This window comes from Anopheles funestus, chromosome 2RL (assembly GCF_943734845.2).
Source record: "Anopheles funestus chromosome 2RL, idAnoFuneDA-416_04, whole genome shotgun sequence".
In the NCBI taxonomy this organism is placed as follows: domain Eukaryota; kingdom Metazoa; phylum Arthropoda; class Insecta; order Diptera; family Culicidae; genus Anopheles; species Anopheles funestus.
The window spans coordinates 87,157,132-87,175,869 of NC_064598.1; the positions used below are offsets into that span (position 1 = coordinate 87,157,132).

Sequence of the window (18,738 nt, forward strand, 5' to 3'; positions counted from 1 at the left end):
GCGGTGCGCTACGGTCAGAAAATCTTACCCCGGAGGACATTCCTAAACGATCTGGCGCGGCACAGGCGAAAAAGGCGAATCGAAAACGAAGGTTGTGCAAGATGAGCGTGGTTTTTTTGACGTTGCTTTCTCGCCCGCTTCGATCCATCATTGATCGCCCCCGCAAGTGGTGTGATGGCCTCGAAGATGTGTTGATGGGGCAATATGCTCATCGACCGGCTGCGCTTAAGCCACGGCACGTTATCAAACATCTTAACTACTCGCGTTTGCAAACGAACCACGCCGAAAAATAAAAGAAGCTGCCTGAATAGGTACATCGAACATTCTTGGAGTAAACGCGCTTCACTGCAAGAAGCGTTTCACTTTTCCACTTCCAGTTCTAACAGCTCGAGTGGTTGCTCAATTTCATCTTTGTGCGATGAGTGGGATTTTTTTTTCTTCGTTTCCCAGCAAAAATGTGCTAATATTCATTTACACTAGGCTGCCAGAACCACTTCACTTGCTGAGTCAAAATAACCTGAACGATATGAAACGCTATCGGACTATGATCTTTTTTTTACTACGCCATTTCGTTTCCTGTAAAGCGGTCGCGACGGGCTAAGAACTGCACCCTTTTTTTCACGATCGGAAAGCGATCGGAAGGGCGAACCGCGCTCAAAGTGTCCTTTTGAACGATGGTAAATTTGCATACTTAAAACCCCATTAGCATATACCCGGCGGGTACCGACATCGAAGGGACATTTCATTCCACCAAAAAAAAGGAACATATTCGGAAGATGCGACACAGCAAGGAAATGTAAATCATTTCTACTGCCTTGCCCCCTTTTCGGTGTGCGTGTGTGCGCTGCACTTTGTGAACACTTTGCGCATTGCACTGTGACTTAAGAGAATCAGAGCAGTTTTTGCAGTTACAGGATTTATTTCATTGCTTCATTTGTGCGGCTAAAGAGGGGTTGCGTTTATTAAAAAGTGGCCTTAAGGTTACTGGTGAAGTTAAGAGAGGAAAAATATTAAGAGCGTGTAAGATTTCCTTCCAGCGCAAGGGTTCTTTTATTTTATTCTTGCTGCAAATGCGGTATGCTAATGCCGGTCGACGGGATATATGCATTATTAATCACTTGCCACACAACCGTTCGTATCGGAATGGTAGGAAGTGTTGGCCTCATTTTCGCAAATGATCCGTATCCGGGCGTCGACGCGTCGTTGCCTAATTGAAGGTTTGATCAACACCGAAACGGAACGCCGAATTGAACGATAAATCGGGCACAATGAAATGACTGCATTTGTGAATTCTGCAACCTACGAAACGCAACGGTTTTCCACCAACGGTGTCGTTTGTGATGCAATGTGTCCTTACCGAGGGGGTTTTATTTTTTTTGGTTTGGGAAAATGATCTCGTAGAACAAATTTAATGGAAGTAAGAAAAAGGTAGCGAAAGAAGAGAAAAAAAGCAGGCAAAACACTAATAACTATATCGATGGTGGTTCGAACGTGCGAAAACCTTCCACCGGGAAAGTGTAACGATCGTTAAAGAAGGCAATCGTTTCTTTTTTCCAGCCCCGAATTCGTAAATCTGGATCATGCGAACCTGAAATGGAAATGTGGGGTTGGATAATTTACGAGCGCAGCGGTTATTCCTACGAAATGGCTTCATACGAGGATGTTTTGAAGAAGTTCGAGGAAGCTTTATTTGCTCTTCAGTTTGCGTAGGGCAGATAAGAACTGCGAAAAGGGTGGATAAAGGTTTTAGTTGACAATGTGTTGTTGTCGGTTTGAGGAAGATTTAAACGCGATTGATTTGGTATTTTGCAAAAATTGCATTAGTTGCATTTCATTTCATTAAATGTTTTCTTAAATTCTTTTCACATCATATCACACCAGAAACTTACTAAAGAAAGCAATAAATTTGAGACACTTTGAATTCTTCTTTCCGTTAAAGAAAATTTCTAGGGGTAAATAAAATCAACCCCTAATCAAAATCCATACCTCACCGCGGTGGTACCATTTCCTTTCAAAAAATCGAACAACTGAAAACAAAATCATAAGAAAAGAAATTCTCCAAAACCATCTTCAACACTCTACAAACCCAAAAAAAAAACTAGTGCGCTTGGTTGTGACCGTGCAAGCAAGAGAAAAAGGGGACTTCGTTCCGGCCGCTACCAGCCGACCGGTGGGAAAGAAGTTCGTTATATATTTATTTCATTGCGCTTTATTGCGCTACAATAAATGGGGTTAAATTTATTGTTATAATATGCTAGTTTCCGAACAGTAACCAACCTCCCCAGATCCTCGCTTCCCTTTCCGCTTCCCGTTTGCCGTTGGGCGAAGCGAAGAAAATTAGAACCAATTGTGTGTGTGTGTTCGCGCCGAGGGTCCTGACAGACGGCGCAGTTGGTGTTTTCTTTCATAATTTTTTTTCTTCCTCTTGAGTTTTCGCTTTTTTGAACAGTGGACTCTTCCCAGCGAACTTTCTTTGCACTGGACTGGCGGTGGGCAAGTGTGAGAACTTCCGCAGAGTGATCCTGCCGGTACGGCTATCGGTACGGCCAACAGGTAACAACAAGTTGCGAGCGAACGAACAACCCTTAACCGTGTGGCTGATAGGGGCAGGTATTTTTAACCTTTTTCTCTGTTTGCACTGATAAGCGCACCGAAACGCACCGGTTTTGCGTTGTTGTTTGTCCGTTCCACAACCGTGGTCGGATCGTGTCAGCCAGCGAAAAGATTATCTTGCCAGGATTTGGTGCCTAACGAAAGAAAGAAAAAAACGAGGCCAAGGGTAGTACGGCGAATGAAAGTAGGTTGCACGAAATAGGCTCTCATCGGTGCAGGATCCAAACCAATATTTGCCAAACCGATAACTTTCTTCCATCGATCGTGAAAGGTTGGAAGGATCGCACCAGGCAGCACTATGTACTTGATCCTACCAATTAGAGAAGCACCGTGGATGCCGTGTCCATTTTACACCTTTGTTTGCAGCCAAACAACGTCAAACAAGTCGTATATCATGTGGAACCATCCGACTCATCCTACCCGTAAGTTGCTTGGCTATCTAAATTAAACAAATCATCGAATGATCATAAATTTTGATCAAACATACCCAATACTCTGACTGGTTCCTCTCTCTTTCTCTCTCTCTCTCTCTCTCTCTCTCTCTCTATCAGGTTCGAACATAAATGCTGTGGAAGGTGTATTACTATCGTACATAATGGGAATTAAGAAAATGAGAGAAAAAACGCACCATCGATCGAACACGTAATAAGCAGGTGGTAAGGTTAAGAGACCGGACGATATGGTACTTATGGTGAAAGAATATTATAAAACATAAAATCCCCCCCCTTTGCAATCGATCCTCGTTATGAATTCGAGTCGAATTCAATCATATCATTAGGCAATAAACGATATGCTTCATTTCGATCTGGTACCCGCATCGGCGAAGGCGCCGCTTAAATGCGATCGATTCGTAACGATTCGGAAGACGTTCTAGACAGACTGCGGCGTTGCCCAACACACGTTTCGTGACTCAGCAACACACCAGCACATGGTGGGGAGAATGGAAAAAAACCTGCTTGCTTAAGAATTCTGCGGGCTACAGGTTTCTTTGGTTGTTGCTGGAAAAGAATGTGTTCTATCCGCTCTTAAGGAACCGTTTCAAAGCGGCTAATTGACGGGCATATTGATCGATCTGTGAGAACGATCATCGATTGCTGATAGTACTAATCATGGTGTTTTATTTTCTGATGTTGCTCTAAATGAAGAGAAGAATATGTTTTTATGCTACATTTTATGCTCTACGAAAACATGATTTTATATTTAAAAAAATGTAAATATTTAATTCACTTGAAGATGACATTTTTTTTCATGAGCGATGATTCACTCTACATATAAGGAATTAAAAACATATCACTTTGATGACTCTCCTCACAAGCAAAAAAAAACAATCACCCAGAAGAAATAACAAACCGCAAAACAATTCGTTCTGTCTATTGCGCAATCTCTCTCTCTCTCTCTCTCTCTCTCTCTCTCTCTACCGTCCACCGTCTAGATTCGGATAGCGCACCCCGAAAGACTTGTGCGAGTGGACAAAACACCAACTCTTACCAAATGCACCATGCTTACCACCGCAAGCGTGTGCGCAAGCAATAGGGGTTTTTTTTGCGCATTTCCTATTGCCATTTCAATTCGATTAAATTGTCGATTTGAGCAAGTTACTTCATCATTCATCGATAATTGAGTCTCCAATCGCGATCACAATTCCGGCCCATGTTTACGTTACTTTGCATACGTGTACCACTCCGCAGACGTGTGTTTTTCCCTCTTCCCATATCCCTGCATCAACTCTAGCGTTCGCTGGAGCGTTCGTAGGAGTGAAGCAGCGTTTTGCGCAAAAGGAGAGTCGAATGCATAAAAGCATTAAGCATAAACACACACACACATACACTCACCGGTGGTGACCGGACGTTGGCCGAACATAACACGGTGGCCACCGTGTGGTTTGTTTTTTGCTATGCGATATATTATTTTGTTCTGTTATTGTTTCTGATCCACTAGCTCCCCAACGTTTCCGTCTCGTTTTAGCTGAAGTTTCGTTCACCTGGCTTCGATCACTGGCCCCACCGCTTGCAGTCTGGACGCAGGAGAGCCATTCATGCATTATGCACCGTAGCGTTATTATGTTATGTTCACGCGATGTCAGACCTGGAACTCTGGCCCGGTTGGGTACGGCTTGGTGGATATCTCTAGCCTGGCGCTTATTGTTTTAACATTTAGCCCCCACGTCTAAAGACCGATCCAGCACCCAGTACAGGAGGTTTTGTCGGACGCACGTATGTATATATGTAGGTCTTATATCAGGGCAACGTTTGTGTCTAATGCTTTCGAAGAAACGAAGGTAGAAAAAAAACCACTGACACGCGAAAGAGCACGGTGACATATCGAAATTATTAAATCACGGTGCACCATACCGAGAGTCGGCGCACTTTCCTTCAATTAAACCACATTTACACATGCGTCACCTGGTGAGACTTGATGGGGGGACCACTACCGTTTCCGGAACGTTTTTTTTTGTCTGTCTTTGGTGGCTGTGATTTATGAAACGGTTAAATGGAACAGCCTAGAAAACAAAACCCTTTAAACACACATTTTAGTAAAAGCGGGTTTTGATCCTGACCGTTGACAGCTGGGCAGCAATATGCAACAAACGCAGAATGTGTCGCAATCGCCAGCGTGCTATAATATGCCGGCAAATATCTAATCATAGCTTTTGGCAAAAAGATCAACCATCTCGAATAGCACGCACGCACACCGCTGTGGGTGAGTATGCCGATTGGAATCGATTCGATTCCGTCAAAAATCAATCAAACTGTTGACTTTACGTTGGTACTTTGGCGTTTACATTTCGGGCACGGGTTTTGTAGTGCAGACTGGTCTAACCCAATTTTCAAACGTCTTAAGCCGCTGGTTGGTGGAAGGGATTCTAAAAACTTTGTGCTTTAGCGCGAACCGAACTAGTGCACCAATTTGTAGAATTGCTGACGGCTAGCTTCATCTCTGTGAGGAAGGGAAAAAAACCCGATACAGCTCGCGGGAGCACGCACAAAGAAAGAAAGCTCCACCAACACAGTGAAAAATTTTGCCTCCCCCCCCCCAGAGCTCGAAACGAAGGAATGACGCAGCAGCAAGGTACGGGTAGCGCCGGACTGTTTGGCGCTTCACCTGAACTATGCCGACCCGAGACAAGCACCACTGTAGTCGAAGCCGCCGGGAAAAGGGATAAATGATAGAAGGCTGTCGATCAATTCCGTGCGTCGGAATGATCAATATGCGATCATTATTTGATTATTGCACAGCGGCCCGAATGCTAGGGTGTCGTGGGAGCGTACGGAGCGTACGAACATTTAGATTTGGTGACCCGGTGGATGCGGCACCGGAGAGCTTTTGATGCTGACCACCACGGGCAGCAAGTTTTTGGGGTACGCTTTTGACAACTAACCCTTAAGTGAAAAGCGATCTATGTTTGGTTTACTGCTGTAAAGGCGCAAAATATAATATAATTTCAAATTAAGGCTTATCAAAATCGTAGTAGAAATTTTTGGCTTGAATGCTTTTTTTAATTTTCTTGAATATTATTTAATAAAGTCGTACATTACCGTCCCATAATAGATCGTTAAGGGTTAATTAAGGGTTGCGGCCGATCAAAAATATTTGTACAAGCTTCTAAACACGGATCAATGGCACCTCGGCAATGACGACCTTATACGTACCGTAATCATCCCTGCATTACACTGTACCTCGCCGCAACAGTCTCACTCCCAGAAACTTTACCCCAAAACACTGTTCCATCTGGTGGAACTTCTGCTCCGATTCTTGTGCTTGCTGCGTACCGTCACGTCGCGTCTCGGATGGCAGATGATAAATTCAACCACTGCCAAACGGTAAGTCTAAATATCATAACCTCATTTCACAATCGAACTGCAATCGATCTGCCCTGGTAAGCCATCCCCCTGAGCGGTCATCCAGGCACGTTCTACACGAAGCTTACAGACAAGAATTTGCACCCTGTCGATGGGTGAACCTAACAAAAAAAAATCCCACAAAATCTAGAGTAAAATCAGTGCTTTCCTTCTGGGAGTTATGGACCGTTGGTTGATCTTTTCATGGCGTGACGGACTTTTTTGCGTCAACGATTACTCAATGGGCCCAGCGCGGCATGCGATCTTGGTTGACATCTTCCAGTTGGAAACCACCATCCGAGTAACTGAACCGATCGTACTCATTTGATTGAAGGTGACAAGCGTACGGACGAATGTGTTGTTCTCGAGCACCTTAAAAAGCGTGGTAAACTGTTCCAATTCTTTTCTTTTTGCTTTGTTTCCACTCGATTGAGGTACAAACGAGATCTGGTAGTAGTGAAATGGAAAGTTCAACTTGTTCCCCTGTCAACTGTCGGTAACTCGAAGACAACGAGACAACTATAGTGCAGCAAAACCGAGTAAAACAAGAGCCATTGATTAAAGGAAAAAAAGATTGTTGACAGATTTGCTGCAAATGATTTACTAATTTGCCTGCCCGCGGCATCAGCTGTGGGAAGCAAAAAGGCAAAATGGAAGGAAAAAACTCTTTTACGTTGCCTATTACAGGGAACTCCATACTGGATTTACTTTAAGCAAAAGTTGCGCTTGCAATTATTCATTATTAGAGAAGAATTTTTTTTTCATATATACATCTTCAAATTCATTAAAAGAACAATCAATTATTACTAAATATCATAATTAAACTAGACAAAAAACCACTGCAAGTGCGAACAATTTTTTTTTACACCTTTCATCCATTGCTTAAACATCCAACCCGTTTTGGACAAAACATGTTGTGTGCCGTCCTGTGTGGCGCGTAAAATGACGCGTTTTTCTATGTAACATTACAGTGTTGTTTTGTTTTTTCTTCAGATTTTCCCTCCTTTTCCCGTCTCCCTGTTCCCGAGTGTTCCAAAGTCACACGCGCGAGATAGTTTAAATTAATTACAATTGCAAACGTCCACCACCATTACTTTGGTTGTGCTGGTCATGGTACCAGGAGACTTCACGTCTCGGTTCGCACACCGCGATAGCGTAATGAGATGTGCGCACACGGTGGTCCACCGATGAAGCTGTTAATTTGATGGGGTGAATTACACTGACCGGCCCGAGCTCCTCGCGACCCGCGTGTGTATGTTTAGTGCTCGATTTATTTGCTGCACTGAGTGTGATTATATTTTGCTCATTTTTTTTTCTTCCTTTGCTCCATCGGGTACGATTTTATGTTGCTCTATATACTGCCAGTGTGCACGCAGAAACTGGTTTGATTTGATTAGTTCCCGCATACTTTTTTTTTTGCTTTTCACTTCGATACAAGAGCAGAATTCGATTCGAGGTAATGTGAACGCGCGCATGTTCATAATACGATAATTAATAGCACTGTCAAGGGGGTATTGATTGCGATTGCACACGGCGCCCCGATACACCGATGACCGAAGAGAGTCCGGTTTGGTTGACCAGGTTGCCCGGATTTTTTTTTAAAGAGCTGCACAACGAAGTACCTTAGCGACATACCTCAAGTATTTGGTTTGGTGTTTTTCATTACTTCTCCCTGCGAGGAAAAAATGGTTTGTCACTCGATCGTGCGTTAAACAACATTATCGATCGGCAAGGAAATGATCAAGCACAGGCAAGTACACCTTAATTAATCGAATCATAGTAAATCGACACTTGCCACACAAGCCGTTCCATCGCTTCGCTCCGGCTGATCATTAAATCATTTCATCCCGATGATTTTTCTCACATCAGGCAAACATTTTCTAATGAATAAATTATGCTTCAATCAGGCGAACAACTCGCACATAAACATCAACCGCGGCTACAAATTATCAACCGACATGCATCACGTGCGGTTCAGATCAGTGGTTCGGGTTAGTTTTGTTGTACTTTTTTGCCTATGCCAAGAATCGTATCACACCGCTGTCTGACTCACCACGTGCTAATACAGGGCGGGGGTTTCGGGTGGCAACAGATTTTCGCCGGAACCGGTATTGGGACCGTTTGACAGCTAGTCTCGCGAGAGGCTGGCGTAAAAACATGAATTCCAACACATTATGGCATTTCATCGATCGCTAGCGGGAGCTACTCTATGCTGCTGAAATGGTGGCATATGTTAAATCAATAATTTAGATTCGTTTCTGATCGCTTCGTGTCAGGCTTGTCCCGTGGTATCTAATATTTCCTGCTGCTCGATTTTTTTTCTGTTTCGTCTAAACGGATAGGTGAAATAGTTTGTTTCAACAGACATGTTTTCTGAAGAAAAAACACACACACACTTTATGACCTTTTGATTATGTTGTGCTAACTGCGCCGTATCGAACCAGTCCAGAAAGGTTCGTCGCTTGTGTCACACCCGGAGTCGCACGAGTCTTTCGTTCTATTAGCGCTGCTTAAAAACAAACCTTTAAGAGCCCTCCCCCGGTGGTAGCGTAACGGTGGTAATCTGGGGCTCTCTAATGGCTACCGTAAAGTACCGTATCACTCTTTGACACCGTTACACCGGACGGTGGGGACGATTGCGCAAAACGCAAGTGCGCCAAACGACAACGAAGCGCCCTTAACACCACCCGCAACAGCGTTACGGTGACGTGCCAACCGGTCACTCACCCGCAAACAAACCTCTTTCCTCTCTCTCTCTGCCAGGAGTGTCCCAGCAAGTCATTCATTAGCCCGCGATATCGGTCACACTAACTACCGGTGAAGTTCGGTAGTGGATGAAGCAGAAAAATCACCCCTAATGGCCCCAAAAGGGATCGCGTAAAGGAAGCAAAGCAAAGGAGGGAAACTGAAGAAAGAGAAAAAAATCGTACACGCGCACACAAAAAGTTGTCACCCAGATCAGGTTTCCTCCCGATTAGACGCAGGTTAGCAAGCGGCCCAAAGTGTAGAGGGTGTTATTGCGACCCTATCGCGAGCGCGCGCGCGCGCCCCATGTCAAGTAGCTTTAAACAAAAGCGAAAAACCCGCGATTGCTTTGCTTTCCGATACTGCGCGAGCAACCGAAAAATGCTAGTAGCCAAATAAATTAAGCTTATTACCTTTCAGTTTGACCAGTGTGCTGGGCGTCGTCCCGAATCGGTGTTGCTGCTGCCTAACTATGATCCTGATTGAAAAGGGAGAACAGAGACAGAGGGCGCAACGAAACCATACACACCACACCATGATCGTATGCATTCACTTTGGAAAAACCGCGAAAAAAAGAGCAAATAAAAAACGAATGTACAAAAACAGAAAGAAAGAAAAAAAATTGACCACGCCGCAACACCCGCAACTGATTAGTAAACTGGTGCTAGTAGCCAAATCACAATTTTATTACTCAGCCAACGAGACGTTTATGGCGATATTGTTTTTGGTGCACCTTCGGTGTTCAGGTGTTACGGTACGCTTTTCGACCAATTGCATGATGTTCGTGCTTGGGTCTAATGAGATCGGGTCGGGGTGTTTTGGTTTGGCATCAGTCCTGCCTGATTAGTGCCCGGTCCGGATTGTGCCCGGACAAAGTCTAATGATAGTCCGCTCGTCTACCGGTCATGGTGCGCACCAATGTTGCACCACCTTTAGGGGTTGGCAGGGTTGTCAATGCAACACTTTTCCGCCATTGATTGATCCATTGATTGGTGACAGTTGTATGGAAATTATGATACGATAGTATTTGGGAGGACATTCTAAAGGCTAAGTGAAGGACGTTTGGGACATGATCTGTTCCGAGAGGATTGAAAAGTAAATGCTCGATCTCGGTATGGTATTTAATGCTTTGTATTAGGGCAACATAAAGAAAAATATTTTTTAGTATAAATGTTATCAAGCCTGTAAGGGATTGTAAGCTTTAAAATAAAGCCTAAAATAATAGACTTATTTCAAATTTCATTTTTTTTAAATACTCGTTTATAATCGATCACGATCATTATCCAAGTTTTTATATGCGGATACAAAACAAATTTCCATACAATTACAAAATTTTCTAAACAAATCCAGAAAATACTTGTTTTTCCTTTTCCTGAACCATGATCGATAACTCCGGCAGCAACAGTCGACAGTTAGCGGTCTCCGCCCTCGCATCAACTGCAGTGTGGCGTATTAACCCTCTCACAAACAGTTTCCACACATGCGCCTAACATTATGCGAAGAGCTTTTCTTCTCGATCAAACACAAATAATCAATCCGGCGAAGAAACTCCGAGACGAGACAAGTCATTGAAATCCAACAAACACAAGCGACAAGCTGCATGCAGTTTCACATGTTGCGGCTAATTCTGTTCCAACCCATGTATCGAAATCAGTGGCCAATTGAATCATTGGATGGAATGGGATTCATGAAACCGAAAGCATTCGCAAACTAAGCAAGGTTCGTCGTCTCTGTTGTTCAGGTTTTTCTTGCCAGAGTCGAGGGATTCTACGAAAGAAAAGGTTTGTGCTAGTTTGAACAGCAGATATTCATTGTGCGTTTGCGGTCGGATTGGACCAGTTTCGTAGACATTATTTGCTTTCTTTCGCATTGAAAAAAGCACATTCGATATTGCGTCGAACCGTACGACAGCGATGATGATGACGACAACGGCAACGACAACGGTGGAAACGGTTTATTGCTGACATATTCAAATATGATCAATTTCTCGTTACATAATTTCGCATTTTCAACGCTTTTCATTGCGTTTCGCGATTTACATTGCTTCTCAATCGCCCCTTGCTCGCCCTCTCGTTCCATAACATTTTTTCCAAAACGAACCCGGGGCCTGTACAAAATAAATGGTACAGGTCGATTCTACTGCTGGAAAACAGATGGATCGGTACAGCGGGAAAGGCTCATTATTTGCCCTGATTTATGATCCCGATGTTCGCTGAGTGATTGAATAATTGACTACAGTACTGCCACCCGGACGCGTGGGATGATCATACCGTGTGGCGGGGTAAAGGGGAAATGGAGCTGGTACAGTGCAACGCGGGGGGTGGCAAAGGGTGCAACGATTAGTGCGGTCGGTAATTTTACAAACCTCGATCGATGTTCGTACGTCATCGCGATAGGAGGAGGCCACAAACTACAACTACCGACCCACCCCGATGCTAAGGTTTGCATTGCGCAAAAGCCAGCGCTGCACATTGCAACTTTGGCCGTGTGGAGGCTGACAAATTTTCCAAACCACAACGACGAGACGGTGACGACCACGGTGAAGGAGGACCGTTTTTGGACCACCACCGGTGGTACATTCGATCGTCGTATGGCTACGCTTAATTGAAACTGAAAAAACCCGTTTCCCCGATTGATATCTTCCCGAAGTTCTCTCCCGTAGCGAGAGTGGAAATATACGACCGCCTGGAACGGTGGCGTAGATCGTGGAACAGGTTGGCGTTTTCTAACCCTACATCGAACCGGAGTCGCGCAAGGTTTGGGCAGAGCCCCGGGGGAAAAAGTGGCATACCGGGCATTTGGGATCACCCAGATTCGATGGTTTCACGGGCACACTGGGTGGGGGAGGGTAATCTAATTTTTCCTTTTAATTACCACTACAATATAATTAACCCGCTTATCTTTATTGGATCGCGACCGATTTGCTTTCAATTTGCAACTGGCGCCGGGTTTTCGGTATGGCGAGCGACGATACCAATATGTATTGCAGTCCGTGGCGCATTGGTTGATATCGTGCAGAAATGGTAACGAAACATTTGCCACGGCTGTGAGACATTCTAATTGCGCGCGTGCACATGTGTGAACGGTGTATCTTGTGGTTGGTTGGTTCGGACAGGTGGATCACGCTTGGTACACCCATTCATTTGCCAAATGCAATAAATGCACCATTTATGTCGAGTATCGTGAATTATTATCAAAGTAATTAAAGATTGTTTTCTGTAGAGTATGTTTTACTTTCGATTAGCTTGGAGTAGCTTGCTTTTTTCGTCTAATCATAAACGACTGTTAGATGACGCTTAAGGAGATTTACAGTCGAATTGGATCAACATGAGACTAATCATATTGTGATTTTTGTTTTTGTACTCAAGGCTTTATTTTTATAATTTATTAAAGTAAAAATCATTATCAAAACAACTGGACTGTGAGATCATAAGGAGAGTTCAATATCTAACTGGATATTGAACGCTTCTTATGATCTCATTTCAGTTACTCATCGATCTCATCTTATCATGCACGAACCCTTCAATCGCAGAGCACCACCGTCATCATCAACCTGCAGCTATTCAGATTTAATGACCTCCTGTTTCTACCTGTGTACACAGCACAACTTCCATGCGAACGCTTCAAAACTCCAGACGACATCCACAGATCCATACCTCGATAGCATTAGGCTAAGATGTTTCGCTTACCTACTGCTACCTCTACCGATCTCGTCTGATCGCTCTATTACCGCCCTGACCCCACACGGTAGTCACTACCAGAAGCGGAGACTTGATCGATCTCCATTCGAACTCGCGCCACGATCATTAGTATCGGTGCTTACCGATCCATCCAAGCGTGACTATCGAACTTATCGCCACTGAGCATCGTTCAATCTAAAATAAAAAAAAAAGTCAACTCTAAACACATACGCGTGATCTCCGCTAGGTTGGTCGATGGTTTCGGAAACTTACGGAGATCCAACAAACATTGGCCTACGGGACACACTTATTTTGACAAAACGCCACTAAACATAGCCACCCCACCGGGAGGCGTGAATTTGATCGAGCACCCTTATTCTCTGGCTGTCTGCAGTAGAAGCTTCGGTAGCTCGTATAGGCCGAACCGTATTTTCCTTCCTTCCGGCCACCACCACCCCCTCCACTCAGGTATCGACTTCAGCTTCAGTAATAAATCAGTTGGCTTCACCTTTTTGACATTTGCCCAAATTCACCAGCATACTAGTGGCGCGCCCCTTTAGCAATACGGCAGCACGCTTCTAACCGCTTCACGATTCTTCTTTCTCGCTTCTATCTTGACCACCGGAGTAGACGGAGGCAGAGAACACACCGCACACGGGTACGACGCAGGACGGGAGTGTGAGCATGATTAATGATCTTTCCTCAGCGCACTGACATGTGTTTCGCTACACTTGCACTTTACGCGCGCGCGCGCGCACACACGATCGCACGCCCAAAACCTGCGTCACAACCAGTAAGCTTACGCGAGGTTCGATTGATTGTTTAATTGCTTTCCGAGCGCCTTACGATCGCATGGTTTTGTGCCGGCGGAAGTGATCGGATTTTGTTGACTTTGCACCAGACATTTGCACTAAGCTTCATTCACCGTTTGTGTGTGTGTGAGCGTTTGATCCGATTCGGTATGCGCGGTCCATTCCCTGGTGGTACCTCAAATCTCAATCATCTTCCTGGTAGGTGGGCTAGAACCGTGTTCTAATGTCACACCGAGGTATACCTACCAGGGCATGTGCCAAACCCATCGTAATCCATCACAATGGGTGCATACGGAAAGGTTAGCTTTGCCGTCGTCTATAAAGAAAGACCTTGAAGATTATGCATCCCGGTAGGAAGTAGAGGGAGGCGAAGAAAAAAAAACTGATGCTGCTCCAATGGAGCAACCAACCAACGACATATTAGGATACGGATTAATGCGTACTGATCATTGCTTTCTATCTGCTCCCGATCACCGTGTACCAAAAGGGTAGTGTTCGATTTCACACCACTATCACTTTTTCTGGCTCGAACCAGTGATCGGTGTGAAGGTGGTCGGACACCTGGCATGGCGCTAGCAGATCATGTACCACGATTCTATCCTGCTAAAACCCAAGCACCGTTCAGTTCAAACGCGTTGGTCAGTAACACGTCCAGGTCTCTGTGTCGATCGGTTCTGGTACACGCTTATCTGGTGAACTGCAATCGTTCGACTTTTACCTCCGTTTGCCCTTAACGTACGCAACGCAGATATACGATTGCAAATGACTTCTCTATTCCCCACCCTTCGCTAAAAGAACCAACGGACTACGAATCTTGCTCTCATCGGAAAATGGGCAATGGAAAGCTTATTTATGCATCAATTGACTTTTAAGTGGGTGGCTATAGTGCTGAAGATGTCGACACGTAATAATATTTGCTTAAGTAAAATTTCAATCCAAAGTAAACGGGCATCCCATTGCGGCACCAATCTTCACACGAAAGGACCGTTATCAAATCCCCTCCAGACCGTACTACACAAGATTTGAATGTAGTATTCCTTGTTCTAAAAACGTCATTACCTCTCGAAACGAAAATCCCCCCGTTCAAAGATCGTGCTAGAACAAGACAACAAAGGAACGGAAAAATGGTGCGTAGCATGTTGTCTAACCCAAACCCCGATTCGATTGCACAATCGCCTCCAAACGGTCTGCAGCTGGCACAGCAAACCATTCGAAAGGTGCAAGTGATAACTGGACACACCGCCACGCTCCATTCGTGTGGCCCGTGTTTTTTTTTCTCAGAGCCGCTGACGATTCAAACAAACTGCTCAATCAAAACGGCAACCCATTCCGGTGGACAGCAGCTCCCGAAACCTTTGGGGTAGGCTATTTGTAAGTGGGGAAGGTGGAGGACGAGAACAGCATGCATGCATCATTAGCGGCAAACATGTCGATAGTGTGCCGGGGGAGCACAGGCAGATCGTTCGCGACCGATATCATAAGTAGGTGATCGGAGTGAAGTAGCTCACCGCTGGGGTACGATACGTACACATAGCGCACACGGACCCGCACCGGGCAGCTGGCCAAATATTCAACAGGGAACACATCGCGGACGCTTGACCGGGCCACACGCTGACCAGCGGCTGCCGTACGCGTATCAGTCGCACGCCAATGGTTACTTTCACGCCCGCGTCTCGTGCCGCCTGTCAACTGCCCGGTGGCGGGAAGTCCACCCCGTGCGTATCGTAATCCGTTGGACAGTCGCAATGCGTACTCGCCATTTTCCACTCGGTCACAGTTGCAGCTCAGCCTATCGATTAAGATCTTTGAGAGTCTCGAAAGCCCTCACACGGATATCGGGGGATCACATTGGAGTTTTTAGCCGACAAACAAAACGGTACCGCTCCAGACCTGCTAAGTAAACAACTGTGAAAGGTACGGTGAGGGGTGGTCCCCGTGAGGTGGGAGAAGGTGGTTATATTTCTGAACTAATCGAGCCCGCTCTATGGATATGTATCGAACCGCAACGCATGTATCAATCAAACCCATTCTTTTCCCTGGTACTAGCATGCCAGTGACGTCGAAACCAGCCTGGTGTAATATACGAGATTCGACTAAACAACTCCAGTCTTTTTTTTCCTCTTCCAACAATCGATCCCTTATCGGGTATCCTTTTTACCGAGGGGAGTAAGAACCATGGAAAACCTTCTATTTCTCGCTAGTGTTTAACCAAGCAGCAAGCGCAATAAACCTGTTTTATGCCCTGTTTCGCGGTATCCATACCGACAGTGTATGAATCCCGCACGCATAAATAGATATTCCGGTGTTTGAGTAAAGGGGGAAAAATTAGTTCCAGGAATTGGTAACACCACGTGGAGATTTTAGACGAGGGTCGCTTACGAGGTGAGCTTCTTATCTTGGAGACTATCGCCCAGTGCACCTTCAAGCGACACCAGTATGCAAAAGATTTATCGACACCTCGTATTGCTGAGGTACGGGAAACCCCCTTCATGCTGACTTCGGTTTTGACAGATGCGGCTAACCGAGTTACGATGGCCAAAGAAATATATTTAAAAACTTTCGAAACGAAATCATAAAACTTTGTGATTCTTTCCACGAAACCAGTACTTGTGGAGATGCGCCAGAAGGTGGAAATCTCAAGTGGCATTTGATTTACGGCACAGCGACGACTCTGTCTAATAACTCATCAACTGTCGAAACCCAACCCAACAAATTGGGTGCAAATTTTGTAGGTCCCTCCGTGAAGTGACAACCCAAACGTATCGCGTGCTTCGATGCTTCAACCTATTTCTAGTTGTTCTGAAATCCATCGCCAGGTTGCTGTGTGGTGAATATGTGTTTGCGCATATCGAGGGCACCTAACACGTTTCCCTAGCAGCGAATCATAGTAACAGTAGTCGCGTCTGTAGCCGGGTAAACAACGCTTTCGGCTGGAAAAAGCAGGATTTGCTTCACTTCGTACTGTTCTGTTGGTGTGACCGGAACTTCCTGGTTTTGTGGTGTTTTTTTGTAAGAGTGTCCCTTCAAAGACATGTCCAACAAAGCCGCAGTTACGTTTGAGAAACCGCTCCAGCATCTTAGCCTCGCGGATTGGCATTCCCGGTTGACCCAGCTGAAAAATGTAGCCTACACGCAGCGTTCGGATGCGTTCGAGCTACGGCATTCGGCACGCAACCTTCGCAATGAAACCCGCATCGAGACGCACTGGGACACGTACCACAACAATGACCGGCTGTCCGATCGTGTGGCGGAGCTGGATCGTTGGCGGGAGAAGATGCGCATCATGCTACAGCGTACGGTGGACGAAATCCAGGCCCTCAAGGAGGAAAAGTCCAACACCGAGCGTGACCTGGACGGTCACATTACACCGCTGACGGTGGTGACGGAGTGTATCGGTATGAGGGACTGTCGGTTGGGATCGGAGCTAACCTACGATGATGGCGATACCGAGCTGAAGAACGAGCTGTGCATCGTGGAGAACAACCAGCGGCTACTGCGTGACCAGAACCAAGCCGCCTGGGAGCAGCTGAATCGGCTGCAGGAGGTCAAGTTCAAGCTGGAGCTCGATCTGACCGATAAGGATGAGGCGCAATCGATCGATTCGCACCAGCTGCAGGTGGACCAGCACTGTGGAGATGTTTCCTTCAAGACGGATCCAACGCGTGTCCCCAGGGAGTACGTTGGCACAATAGCGCACCGCCACTGTCATGCCATCTTTGCTAAGTACATTCCGTTTCCCTTTCAGCTCCTGCACGTACGGTAACTGGCTGGAGTACTGCGAAGAGCTGGTGGCGCTCGCCGAAAGCACACTGTCCGATTCCTTCTCCATCCGGGAGTCACTGTTTGCGACGCGTGAGAAAGCTCGCAACATTCTACGCGCCCAGCAGGACCGTACCGCGCACACACTGCGCAAGCGAATCTTCGAAACGCAACGAGCACGGAACGAACTCGAGTACCAGCTCGGGAAGGTATACGGTGCTGTCCATTATGGCTTATCTTCATCCCCGGCCTAAACTCGGCTATCCATCTTTTTTTCCCCCCCAGATGAAGGAAGAGATGGCCAAATGTCTCCGGGAGATCGAAACACTCGAACGTGCGCACGATCAGAAGACCGAAGCGTTGAAGGTGGTTGAAACGCGCCTGGAAAACCGTGCCCAACGTTCCGGCATGGAGCTGTGCATCGATGAATCGTACCATGGGTTGTGCGATGAGGTGCAGAAACTTCGCGACACGATCAAAACACTGCGCGCCAAGATCGACGCCACCAAGACGACGTACAACGCGCTGCGGGATCATGCGAACAAGATCGATCAGGATCTGCAGAACAAGCAGCATTCGCTGATGACCGACATCCGGGCGCTGGATTTACGCGGACGCTTAAAGACGGGCGAGTTCGGTGGACTAGCAACGCAAACGGATCGCAACATACATTTGTCACGCGTGGAGGATGAAATTCCCAAAACATAGACGTGATTATATTGGCACCCAGCTTCAGCACCCGTCATTAGGGACATGCATTAGGGAACGTTGCTTCCAAAATTATTGCGTCATAGAAAATTGGAACCAATCAATAAGATTATCGGCTTCCCAATATAGTTGTTTGCGGCTTGTTTTTAGATCGCTCGTTATGCTTTTCACACTTGCCTCGGCCTATCGGCACCAAGCAGCAACACCTAGCTCCAGTTGCGGTCGGAGTACACCTTCTCGCTGGGTGCACCAACTGCACGGACACGGACGTGAAAGTGAAGTTTGTTTTGCGCACCTGAAGCTGAAGCAATAAACAAAATAGAAATAAAACAGTCCATAACCATATGAGCATACACTACTTGCTGGTCGAATTTGACAGCGTACAACCGTCGTTTGCACTATCTTGAGTAGTAGGAAAGAGCAAAAAATAAAGTGGCATAATAAAATCACGTTTCCTTTTACATCCATGGCCACCGGTAGCTCAGTGGTAGCGTATGTAAGGGTTTTCTCAATATCTTTCCGAATTGGTTATGCTTTAGTTGTTTCTTTTTGTGTGTGTGTGTGCAGAATTTCGATTTATAA

The 18,738-nt window shown here is 45.8% G+C and overlaps 1 protein-coding gene across 1 annotated transcript; it reads left to right on the forward strand.

The window, feature by feature from the left end:
• Positions 1 to 16,018: 16,018 nt before the first annotated feature.
• Positions 16,019 to 18,504, forward strand: LOC125775168 (tektin-2). The gene is made up of 3 exons (XM_049445715.1): positions 16,019 to 17,364; positions 17,435 to 17,657; positions 17,734 to 18,504. Exons 1-3 carry the CDS (start codon positions 16,721 to 16,723, stop codon positions 18,154 to 18,156), a joined length of 1,290 nt encoding a protein of 429 aa, XP_049301672.1. The 5' UTR covers positions 16,019 to 16,720; the 3' UTR covers positions 18,157 to 18,504.
• Positions 18,505 to 18,738: the final 234 nt, after the last annotated feature.

What these genes read in the sequence shown, in the direction of transcription:
- LOC125775168 (XM_049445715.1), top strand. Translation starts at nt 16,721, where the DNA reads ATGTCCAACAAAGCCGCAGTTACGTTTGAGAAACCGCTCCAGCATCTT. An exon ending in CCAACGCGTGTCCCCAGGGA is followed by an intron (nt 17,365 to 17,434) that starts GTACGTTGGCAC and finishes TTTCCCTTTCAG; the next exon opens with CTCCTGCACGTACGGTAACT. An exon ending in TCGAGTACCAGCTCGGGAAG is followed by an intron (nt 17,658 to 17,733) that starts GTATACGGTGCT and finishes TTTCCCCCCCAG; the next exon opens with ATGAAGGAAGAGATGGCCAA.